The sequence below is a fragment of the Coregonus lavaretus genome (assembly GCF_964263955.1).
Source record: "Coregonus lavaretus genome assembly, chromosome: 3".
NCBI classification, from domain to species: Eukaryota; Metazoa; Chordata; class Actinopteri; order Salmoniformes; family Salmonidae; genus Coregonus; species Coregonus lavaretus.
The window spans coordinates 53,665,577-53,678,292 of NC_139990.1; the positions used below are offsets into that span (position 1 = coordinate 53,665,577).

The 12,716-nt window shown below is 43.4% G+C and overlaps 1 protein-coding gene across 1 annotated transcript; it reads left to right on the forward strand.

Moving 5' to 3' along the window:
- Positions 1–2,317: 2,317 nt before the first annotated feature.
- On the forward strand, positions 2,318–10,832 carry LOC311121964 (ETS domain-containing transcription factor ERF-like; the record flags this gene model as incomplete). The annotated part of the gene is made up of 5 exons (XM_084158020.1): positions 2,318–2,381; positions 3,256–3,490; positions 5,493–5,676; positions 7,817–7,946; positions 9,994–10,832. 5 exons carry the CDS (start codon positions 2,318–2,320, stop codon positions 10,830–10,832), a joined length of 1,452 nt encoding a protein of 483 aa, XP_084014146.1.
- Positions 10,833–12,716: the final 1,884 nt, after the last annotated feature.

The following is a 12,716-nucleotide window of genomic DNA, read 5'->3' on the forward strand; positions in this document are numbered from 1 at the left end:
CAGAGCAGGAGAGGGAGGGAAGGAGGGAGGGAGAGAAGACAGTGGACAGGTGGGAAAGGGAAGGGAGGAGTCACCTGTGGAGATAGGCTGGCGGATAGATAGGAGATGCGTAGGAGGAAAGAGAGGTAGACCTTGTCCGATACTAGAGCGCCCATATTGTGTATCCTCTGAGAGTATAGACTGGGGTTTAGGAGCCTATGGTAAATGATAGGATGATGTGCAATTGATGGCCCAAGCTCAAGGGAATAGGGAAAGCATATATTGTTGCAAACATAGAATTACATATAGAATCATAGACATATAGGAGCTCTATGGCTGCAAAGACTAAATAAATAGACAAGTTGAAATTCAGTGCCTGTCAGGTCTCAAACATACTTAAATACTGTAAATGTAGCCGCTAAAGGTGTTGAAATAATTCCACAAAATATCTGGGAAATTGTTTTGAATGTACAGCTTCCCAGAATTCATAGTTATCTTAGTAAATAATTGAACAGGGTTGTTAGTTACAGGTGAAGATAATTACTTGAGACAGACAGAGTTTGCACTCAAGGATGGACAGTAAAGGATGGACAGTAAAGGATGGACAGTAAAGGAGGGACAGTAAAGGAGGAGCAGTACAGGATGGACAGTAAAGGAGGGACAGTAAAGGAGGGACAGTAAAGGATGGACAGTAAAGGAGGAGCAGTACAGGATGGACAGTAAAGGAGGGACAGAAAGGGATGGACAGTAAAGGAGGGACAGTAAAGGATGGACAGTAAAGGAGGGACAGTAAAGGATGGACAGTAAAGGAGGGACAGTAAAGGAGGGACAGTAAAGGAGGGACAGTAAAGGATGGACAGTAAAGGAGGGACAGAAAAGGATGGACAGTAAAGGATGGACAGTAAAGGAGGGACAGTAAAGGAGGGACAGTAAAGGATGGACAGTAAAGGAGGGACAGTAAAGGAGGGACAGTAAAGGAGGGACAGTAAAGGATGGACAGTAAAGGAGGGACAGAAAAGGATGGACAGTAAAGGAGGGACAGTAAAGGAGGGACAGAAAAGGATGGACAGTTTAGGATGGACAGTAAAGGAGGAGCAGTAAAGGATGGACAGTAAAGGAGGAGCAGTAAAGGAAGAGCAGTAAAGGAGGAGCAGTAGGAACAAGAAAATGAGGAAGAGAGGAAAAAGAAGAAGGGATATATGCAGTCAGACGATGGATTCTGAGAAAGAGAGAGAGGTCTGAAAATACAAAGATGAAGAGAGCGGGAAGAGCCACAGTCCAAAGACTAAAAGAAAGAGAGAGAGAGAGAGAGAGAGAGAGAGAGAGAGGGGGTGAGAGTGAGTGAGTGAGAAATGCCTGGAGTTAGTAATAATAATTTATACAAACACACCTCAATAATTCACGTACCATTTCAATGCTGGAGGGAAAATCCACATTTCATAGAGCATAATTAAATAGAGGCAGAGAGTGGAGAGAGAGAGATGGAGAGACCAGCATTAAAGATACTATTGCAGCGGCAGAGTTTCTTTTCTATTTGAGGTTTGTAAAACAACCAAGATGAAATTGTAATATCCTAACTATATCCAATCTCTTGGACTCATCTCACTTCACTTCATCCTAACATTGACAGGTGCTCATCTTTAGTATTTCACCATTCACCTCCACAGTTGTCTAATGTGCACAGTAGAATTACAACTCTGTCTTTAGTCATATTCACTCATATTACATGGTCAGCCATAGTAGTATGGTGCCCCTGGAGCAAATTAGGGTTAAGTGCCTTGCTCAAGGGCACATCGACAGATTTTCCATCTTGTCAACTCTCTAACCACTTGGCTACCTGCCGCCCTAATTCACAGTTTAACTTCTATATTCAGAGGTTATTTTCTCAGAAATAATATGGATGTGAATGAATGTTCAGACAGAAAGACGCTGCTGATCAACAGTTTGCTGGGCAATAAATATGTCTGGAGCGGCTTATTGTATTTATTCTGTACATTTACCTGTTGTGCTTTTCACTAGCCAACCCAATTCCGATTTTTTGGCATTTATTTGGCATATTCGATACAGACCTTATCTTAGGTATTAGCAATGTGAAAATGTGAAAATAATTCAGCTTTATTTGTTTTTACTCACCTGGCCTTGGTTCTCATTTTAGTTTCTATTTTTCTAATGTTCTCCTCATGGTATTACAAAATATGAATATATCATCCCTCTCCCCCCCCCTTTTTTTAATTTTAATTTTTCTCCCAGGAAATAAAAGTAATTTGAATAAATTTTGAATTTTTCCCTCTCTCCTCTTTTCTCCCTCTGTCTCCCATCTCTCAGGTGTAGTGGAGGCATGGACTGTAACTGCGTCAGTGATCTGTTGCTCACCCCCCCTGTCCCTGCCCTCTGGACACCAGGTGAGGCAAGCAGGATGGGGGCACTTTTTTGCGGAAGCCGGGGTACGTGGTTTGGGGAGTTGGGGATTTTATTAGGGTTGTGGAGGAACATTTGATGAACTTTTGGGGGAGGGCAGATATCAGTTATACACTAAGGGGAGATGTACAAAGTGCTTGTACCTGTGCAATGTTAAGTGTTAACTGTTATTATCAGCAGGAATGAAATAGGCAACAAAAAACCTTGACGCTAATTTACCAAACTGTCTATATTTACTAAACAAAATGCTTTATTCCTACCTCTTAACCTTTGTACCTTTTTGTAGTAGGTTTACTTGTATTCCCTTGCATATTTTTTCCCTGTGTTACCGCTTAGTACATCAGGCCTTCATAGCTAGTGTTTTCTAATGGTCAATATGTATACTCCAACAAGTCTGGATTATAAAGAGAATTTGTTATATATAAATAACAAAAAACTTACCACACACATCGGTGAACAAATAAAGTTTCTAATTTGTTAGGATTCATGTTTCTTTACTTATTCTGCAAGAGGTAATTAGCCAGAATTGTTGTTCAATTGATGAGCTATTTAATTCTATTAAAAGTGTATGGCAGCAGGCAGTTAGAATTCAAGTATTGTCAAAATGTAAGTAGCATCCATCAACTCTGACAGAGAGCTGAAATCTAACTGACCAGCTAGTGGGTCCAAGCTAGAGGGCATTAGTATTACCACAGAGCATCATTGCTGTAGGCACGCTCTATGATATTAAACACATCATCCCTTAACTGCATCACTCCATCAGTCATCCAGACAGCTAGCCCCTTTGGCCAGCACTCACCATTCACAAACCAATAGGCCTCAATCTCATCCTTCTGCTCTCCTGGTCCTCCTCCTCAGGCATCGCCTTCCCAGACTGGGCCTACAAGCCTGAGTCGAGCCCTGGCTCGCGACAGATTCAGCTTTGGCACTTCATCCTGGAGCTGCTGCAGAAGGAGGAGTACCAGAGTGTGATTTCCTGGCAGGGGGAATATGGAGAGTTTGTCATCAAGGACCCCGACGAGGTGGCCAAACTGTGGGGCCTCCGGAAATGCAAACCCCACATGAACTACGATAAGCTGAGCAGGGCGCTAAGGTAGGAACTGTGTGTGTGTGGGTGTGTGGTGGGTGGGTGGGTGTGCATGTGCTTTATCTGATATATTTCAGTATAAGAAGCCAGAAAAAATAGCAGTATTTATTTTGGGTGGATTTAAGTCCTACGTGTCTCATTCACCTTCTCCCTCCATGTCAGTAAAAATGGAAAGAAAAATATGATGTTTTTTCCTTAGGAATGTCAATACCCTCGATTTCACCTTATTTTCCAATGTCCAAATGGAAAAGTTCACTATTAAACCTCCATATAAAATAGCTTGGACTTAGACCTACCGAGAGTCAATCAAGTCCTTCTGCAGTCTCAGAAATACTTGGCTCAAAACTCTGTAGGCATTGCTATGTGATTTAAGCTATAACCCTGCTACCTATTCTGCTATACATCATTCTAATGAATTTACCCCGCTGCACCCCACCGCTACTCATTGTTTACTTATCAAATGACAATACACACACACACACACACACACACACATGCACACACACACACACACACACACACACACACATGCACACACACACACACAAACGTACACACACACACACACACACACACACACACACACACACACACACACACACACACACACACACAGACACACACACACACCCTGTTACCCCCCTCCCTGGTTTCCCCTGCCCTCTCGTTAATGGGGGCTGTCGTTGGGGTCTAATTGTTATGAATTGGCTGGGGCCATAATTAGCCTTCTTGATTAGCCTAGCTTAATTGCTCAATTAAGGGCCGCGGCACAATTGCCACGCAAAGCAAAAGTGTACAAATCACTGCGAGGGCCCCAACCGTTTGTTGTGGATACATACTGATATATACAGGTCTGTATGCCTGTGAAGTTGTTACCTTATATCTACTGCGTAGCTATACAAGATTTTCACTTTGTCAAAGGCCTATTTTAAATTACTTACATGCTTCAAATACAGTCAATTAAAGTCTAAGAATGTATCAGGACAGTCACCAAGCTTGAGCACACATTTGAAAATATAACACGTTTTTTCTTTATTCAGTTTTGAGAACACCCCCCACCCCGCCCCACCTCTGTACCTGAAGTACCAACCCTCTCATCTGAACCATATGGCAGTATGTAGTATCTGACAGTGTAGGATTCTGACAGGTGTTGTAGCCTGTGACACCTCAGTAGGTGGCACAGGAAACAAGCACTGTAGGGTTAGAGTGATTGGCACCTGAGGTTGTTTCCATAGAGACACCACTCACACTGTAGTTCCACCCTCAAAGAGGCACTTCAGTTGTAAATTATGCCAGAAGCACTGACAGCAAGAGTTGATGTATATATATTATGCATATTTCTGTACATATACATGTAATAAATCAAATGTATTCATCACATTCTTCGTAAACAACAGGTGTGGAAAAACAGTGAAATGCTTATTTACGGGCCCTTCCCAAATATATGTAATATTTACATACATTATCATTGCTGTATGTCAACGGTGCACAGCAGGTCAGATCAGGCCCTGGAGGGATGTTGTCTATGCGCTGGTTTTTGGTTTTAGTCAGGGACTTATTTAGTCCTGCCTAACGAGGTGTGTGGAGACTCTATCAAATCAAAACATGAATTGATCAGTGAGATGCCAGGGAAAAACAAACCCAGCAGGAGTTTAGCCCTGGAGGACCGGTGTTGTTCCCCCTGCTCTTAAGGGAAAACATTACTGTTGACCAGGACTATCCAACCTTGCTCCTGGAGAGCTACCCTCCTGTAGCAACCCCAGGTGTAACTCACCTGATTCATTTTACCAACCAGCTTATTATTAGCATCAGTTGTGCTAGATTAGGGTTGGAGCGAAAACCTACAGGACGGTAGCTCTCCAGGAAGCAGGTTGGAGAGCCCTGCTGTGGACCATCGATGAAAACATGGATATTTATTTCTAACTCTTCATATTATGTCTCTCCTTTCTCCATTCCCTCCATCCTAATCTCTTCCCTTTCACCTTTCTCTCCATCCTCCCCCACCCAGGTACTACTACAACAAGCGCATTTTGCACAAAACCAAAGGGAAGCGTTTCACCTACAAGTTTAACTTCAGTAAGGTGGTGCTGGTGAACTATCCTCTGCTGGACATGGCCAGCTCCCCCTTCCTGCTCCAGAACCACTTCAATGGGGGCTCTGCCGCGCCCGACTGTAGCCCTGTCACACCCGAGGTACGGAGGGAGGAAGTGAGGGAGGGTGGGTGGGTGGGTGGGAGGGAGGAAGGAAGGAATGGAGTATATGACAGAGGGAGGGATGGAGAGAAAGGGTAATGGATGGAGGAGGGTATCGAGAGAAAGGAGAAAGAGAGGATTACTAGGACGGACAGGAATTACAGGTATTCCAGAATAGACAGCTACTCCAAGTTATTCCCCGGTATTATCACAATCCATCACATTGTCTAAATTGAGCTGTCATTTGCACAGTACATGTTTGAATTCACCAAAATTAAGGGACAAGTTGGATAGAAAACCAGCAGATTCCGAGTACCTGAGAACCATCAACGACAAACATTGGGAAAAAGAAGAGCGAAATAAAGGGAGGAAAATGAGAGGGAGAGATGGAAATATGGTTGCCACAACTCCATACTTGATTGTTTATTAATGTTGATTTGATTCGGCGGGTCTAGCTAAAATCCATTTCGTATCAGGGAACTGCAGATTGCACTGTACAGACTCCTGCTGTGTATTCATTCTTCAGTTACGGGAGGATCAATTGTATTCCGCGTATCTTATCAGACATATTTTATTCACTGTCTCTAATAGCAGCAGTCCTGATCATGATAAAATGGTCTTCACTTATTATTTGCCCAGAGTAATATTGAAATTTTTACAAAGATAAATCTTCTTGGACCACCAGAGGGGTTGTATGAATAAAACTGTCCTGTTACAGTTTGTAATTATACAATAGAAACACGTATTGAATTAATGTTCTGTGCTCAGGCTGCATATTTAACTTTTCTGATTGATCAATTTAGGTGATGATATATTACAATTAAACAGTAACTGATTCTTACTTTCTCATTTGATTGGATATCGAAATTGCTATGACAATTATTTTTTAATGATTTTTAACAAATACAAAAAACGGACATTGCGAAACTAGTGCAAAGGGTATTTTATCTTTATTAATTTAATTCATGAAATGTATTTAAAAGGGAATAGAGTTAACTTTAAATTACTAGCATAGTCTTTGCTTGTCCTGAAAGATAGAACAAGAAAAAGAGAGTCACAAAGAGAGTGAAGGAAAAAGTGGAGAGATGGTTTTAACTTGTCCTTAAAACAAAAGAAGACGTTATCCACCCTTCTCACATTCCCGTCTCGGGTTGGCCTATCCCTCTATCATCGATTGAAAATGAAAGAAATAAAAGACAAGTAGATACGTCAGATCAGATCAATGCTCGGTCATTAATGCAGGTTTGGTTAAGCAATCCAGATCATGCAGCTTGGAAGTACAGTCTCGCTTCTCAAACTTGGAGCTGAGGGGTGACAGAAATTATTGATCCCAGCTCTTCTAAAAAAAGAGAAATCCCCCCTCTCTCTCTGTCTCCCTCGACTCTGTGTGACTTAACCGTTTAGTTTGTTTGGCCTCCTTTCTCTTTCCTGTTTTAAAGCACCTCTACACACACAGACACACACACACATGCACGCACACACACACACACACACACACACACACACACCTCATGCGCACACACACACACACGTACATTCTCCCCCCTCTCTCTCTCTCTCTCTCTCTCCCTCTCTCTCTCTCTCTCTCTCTCTCTCTCTCTCTCTCTCTCTCTCTCTCTCTCTCTCTCTCTCTCTCTCTCTCTATCTCTCTCTCTCTGTCTCTCTCTCTCTCTTACCCCACAGCTATTATTTTGTTTACTCTCTCTCTCTCTACCTTACATCAATCCTTTCCCTCCTTTGTCCCCTCACACTCTTCCCTCCTCGAAGGGCGCCCAATCCCTCTCTCTCTTGTCGTTTATCCTTTGTGCCCACTTAATCGTTGGCCTCCATTTGACTCTGTACTTCTTCTGGCTTTGAGCCTCTGCGTCCTCCTACCTCCTCTCCTCATCTTCTCCTCTGTTCTATCTTCTCCTCTCCTCTCCCTTTCAGTCCCCTGGCACTTCCTTTTATCCTGTCCTTTTTGCACCACACACTACAGGGTGCCATTGCCATCAAATGACTTACCCTAAATACATGATTATTTAAAGAGGAGGTTGAGGATCCTATAGACAAGTCAAATGTGTTGTTTTTCTTTGCTGATCAAATTAATTACTATTGATTGCTTTTTTTTGGTATCTCTGTCTCTCCCTCTTTCTCCCAGGCCCTGCAGTCATTGTTCCCTCGTTTGCCAGAGTCAGGGAGAGGAACCTCCCTGTTTGACCGAGTGGCCACGGCCCCGGGACCAGAGGGAGACAAACTGAGACTGGACACGTTCCCCTTCCTCAGCTCAGGTGAGAGAGAGGAGAGGAGAGGAGAGATGAGAGAGGCGAGAGGGAGAGGGGTGACAGGGGTCAAAATAAGGTAGAAGATGATTGTGGAAAAACGGGAAGGTAAAGAACAGAGGATAGTGGGAAAAAGAGGCGAGGAGGAGAGAGGGAAGGTAAAAGGAAGGAAGGAAGATGATGGAAAGAGGAGATTGAGAATGACAGAGGAAATGCGGAGGGCGTCCGGAGAGAGAGAACAAGGTCAAACCCATGTTCACTGCAGTACTTTACACAGCAGTGATATGCCCCTTTACTGCCTCCAATTCATACTCTCCTTCAGGTGAGAGGAAGGGTTAGATGGGAATGATCTACAGTATATATTACAGTATTATTACAGTGATATGAGGCAGGTGCTCAATTAAGGTATTTGAAATTTATGTCAGCGGAATCATTTGCATTTTCCCTTTATACAAGCCTTCAGTTTGTATGTGTGTGTTTTATTTGTGTGCTTGCCTGCGCGAATGTGTGCATGTATCATGTATGTGTGTGTTTTATTTGTGTGCATTTGTGTGTGGGTGAGCGTGCGGGCGTATGTGTGTGTTTGTGCATGTGTGTGTACAGATGCCTTTGTCTGTCTGGATACTCCATGTGTGCGTTTCAGCCCTGCTGCTGCATCAGAATGTGTGCTCTTACTGTACAGTGAGTGTGTGTGTGAGTTAGTGTGTGTTCACTGTGCACACACTCCCCTTCACATCACAACCTGGCCCCCCTGTTTTGTTTGTCCTCAGGTCCTATTCCCCCCTCCTTCCCTCCTCACCCTCCTCTCCCTCCCATGTGTCCCCCCTGTCCTAATCCCTTCCCAGGCAGGAAGGCCCTAATTGAGGGTGCAGGCTTCAGTTTGTGGCCTGTGGGCGCCCATTACTGTGTTTTCATAAGCAAGTGAGGCCTGCCTGACTGATTCAATATTCATGTGTCTGCCAGCTACTCCTGGCCCAGCACACAGAGACTCAAGCACTGTCAAATTAGCCCTGCATAGCAAATAACAGAGAGAGAAAGTGGGAGGAAGAGAGAGAGAGCAAGAGGCAAGAGAGAGAGAGAGAGAGGAGAGAGAGAGAGAGAGAGAGAGAGAGAGAGAGAGAGAGAGAGAGAGAGAGAGAGAGAGAGAGAGAGAGAGAGAGAGAGAGAGAGAGAGAGAGAGAGCGAGAGAGAGAGAGCGAGAGGGAGAGAGAGAGAAAGAGAGAGAGAGAGAGAGAGAGAGAGAGAGAGAGAGAGAGAGAGAGAGAGAGAGAGAGAGAGAGAGAGAGAGAAACAGGGAGAGATGGGGTAAATCTTTGAGTTTGCTGTCTGTTGTTGGAAGGAAGTACAGTCGGGGTGGGAGGGAGTTATTTTGTTCACGCATTAAAATTGAATTCCAGTATCACCTCAGATTTACCCCCTTTGTTTTAGTTGTTATTAAATGATGCATATAGGGAAGCTGATGTAATGCACATACACATTATATCAGCTGTTATGTTAATCAGATTTCTGCTTTTCTGTCTAATAGAAGAAGAAAAAAAGTTCCACATTGGTTTTAAGTTATATATTAAAGTATGATGGAGCCATCTAGAGTGCCAGGGTGTGCGAGTTCTGTTTTTATATTATTCAGTTGACTTCACCAAGCACCTGGACTATACACACGGCCAACAACAGACAGCTTTTCTAAATAACTGGATTTCTCTTACCACAGTCCATTTTACTTTTTTCATAGACCGTATTATTTTATTACAGCGGCATAAATATTCTGTTATGTATATATATATATATTTTAATTTGTCAGAGAGCATATCTCTCATCATGTGTTTATCTTTGTTGTGAACCAGTTGAATGTGTGAATAGGTCTGGCAGGCATATAGTCTAAGATCAGGGTTCTCTTCAAATCAACAGCGCTCACATTTTGCCCTAGTGCATAGCTGTGGATTTGCATTGCTAATTATTGCAGAGCATAATTAGTGAACATGCTTGGATGTGGTATGTCAGGAGACCTTTACCCCTTCAGAGAGCTAACCTCTGTCTCTGTGTCTCTGTTCTCTTCCAGGCGCTCCCTGTTACTCCAAGCCCCCGTCCCTGTTGGGTCCTTACCCCCGCAACCCTCCCTTCGACTACCCCTGGGGCTTCAATCCCTACCTCTCAGGGGCCTTCTCCCTCAACAACTGCCCCAAACTGCCCCCCGGCTCCCTCTACCCCTCCCACTTCTACCCCAACCCGCTGCAGACCAGTCTGGGCCAGCTGCCTCACCCCTTCTCCTCCCTACTCCCCCCGGGGGAGGTGGCAGGAGGGGGAGAGAGGGGAGCAGCGGGCCAGACTGGGGTTACTAACGGCACGGCAGGTGGGCAGCCCAGACTCTGCCTGCCTCCTTACCCTGGTGCTCTGTCGCTGGGCCGGACGGACATTGGCAACGGGGGCTCTGTGGGTGAGAGGGAGAGAAGGGAGACCAACACCCCAGGCACAGGGCTTGGGTTGGGGCTAGGGTTGGGTCTGGGTCTGGGTCTGGGAGGGATGGGTCTTGGTGGTGGTGCTGGGGGGCGACAGAGCCCATCAGAGCGGCGAGGCGGGGTGAAGCAGGACCCAGAGTCAGACTCAGACCTGGAGATCACAGATCTGAGCGACTGCAGCTCAGACAACGACAACGAGCCTGACTTCAGCATCATCAAGGAGACCCGGCTGAGCGGTCGATCACAGATCCTGGTGGAGGGGAAGAAAGGGGGAGCACTGCCACCTCTCTCCTCCCTCCCTCCCCCTGTGTCCCCCCATGCCCTCAAGAGGCTGGTGTCCCTCACCCCTCCCCCTCCGTCCCTCCCTCTACCCCTCTCTCCATCCATTGCTCTGGTTGAACGGCACAGGGAGACAGAGACTCTCAAACTGATCCACAGCTAATAGATTCTAATAGATAACTCTCTCTCTCTTTCCCTCCTCTCTCTCCTTCTCTCTTTCTCTCCCTTCATCTGTTTGTTGTCTTTTATTTGCTGTTTCTTTAGACTCTGCTCTGCGCCTTTTGAAACGTCTTTCCCCTTCTCTCTGTTTTTTCTTCCTCTCTCTTCCGCTCTCTCTTTACATGTTAACTTGTCCAACATGGCTGAGCTAGTGAGCTTGCTGATTTTGACATTACTGAGAGTCTACCATGTTTCAGATGTATGTGTACTTCTTATTCATTATGAGCTCCCACACATTTTATTGTCTCAAGGTTTCAGTGATGTTTTGAGCTTTAACAGCATTGTACATTGTTCTGTGCTATTCATATGTTACCATGTTACTGCAATGGGTCCATCAAACTGCATAAATATAACTCAATATATAATTCATTACATTAAAACATAATGCTATAACAATAATAAACAACACTACAATATACACACATAAGATGAATTGCAATAATGGCCACAAGAAATTATATCTGACAGATATTACTTTAGTTTTTTTGGGATTCCTTTTCCTGGGTACAGGTATGGTTTTTGCTGTTCAAAACATAGTCAGACATTGCCAGCTGGTGGTCATTATAGGAGGCTGCTACAGTTCATTGTCTGTTTGGAGAAATTATCATCCCCCAAATCCAAACAATTAGTCATTTTGCTCTGGTAATGTAATGCTCTGGTATTGTAATGTACATTTCTAACTCCATACTTTTTTGTTTATTATTGTTTAATGCTAATTTAAATTGCTTCACTTTCTTCAGTGAGAGGGAGAGAAAAGGGAGAGAGAGAAAGAAAGAGCAAAACAGAGAGCTGGACAAATCTAGAATTTGTATCAATATTTCATTGTATATATTTTATTATGATGTACATTACATTTAATTATTATCAATATTATAAAGGTTAGCTGTGTTGGTGTGATTTAATTACGTATTTAAATAATGTTGGGAAATTGACAAGTATAGGTGTATTAAAGTTTTAAATAATTAACGGCAGTCAGAGTATCTGTATTGGGAAGGTGTTTTTTCTATGAGGAGGACTCATATATGGGGAATTGTCTCATATTTTCTCAACCTCAGCTAATTGTGCCCTTTGGTCATTTTCCGAGATGCCCTTTGGATTTAAAATATTCTGGTAGTCTTATTTTTATAGTTAGCATTCACCCAGTGTAACTGTTCTGTAATTTCTCCAATGTGAATAATATTGGTTTCAGCACATTCTTTCAAAAAAATATGTTGATTATTTTTGAGTCAATGCTTTTTATCCATGGCAACAGTTAGGCAATGCGTCCCCTTGTAGAAATTAAAACAGAGGTACAAAGTATCTCAATACCAACTAGGGACGCAAACCAACTTCCCCATTCCACGATGCTCACTTTGAAGTACAGAGTGCAATACTAACTACCCCACATTGTACAGATTCATATGGTATGGTTTGTAAACAAGTGGCGGTATAACATTAGGTGTGAAAGCCCTATTGTAAAGGTCATATAATTCTATATTTGTTGGATTCTACCGGAAATCTCTGTTTCATGATCTCTGTGTGGCATTCACCAACACCGCTGTAAATACTCTTTCCTTTGTGAATGTATGTGTACACATCCAAAATGATCATGCCGTGAAATAATAAGTCACATTTCTTTGTTTTATTGTAAAGAGGAAAAATGGAAAGAGCAAAAATAAGAAAAAAAGATGAATAACTTCTAAAGCAATAAACATTATTCTAGAGATTGGACTGTTGTTGGCACTGAACTCATTGTGTGAATGTGTGCGTTGACACAGTAAGTGGCTCCTATAGGCCTGCTTGAGACCCCTGGTGTAGAGCATCCTTTCGCCACAGGGTGGCGAACCTG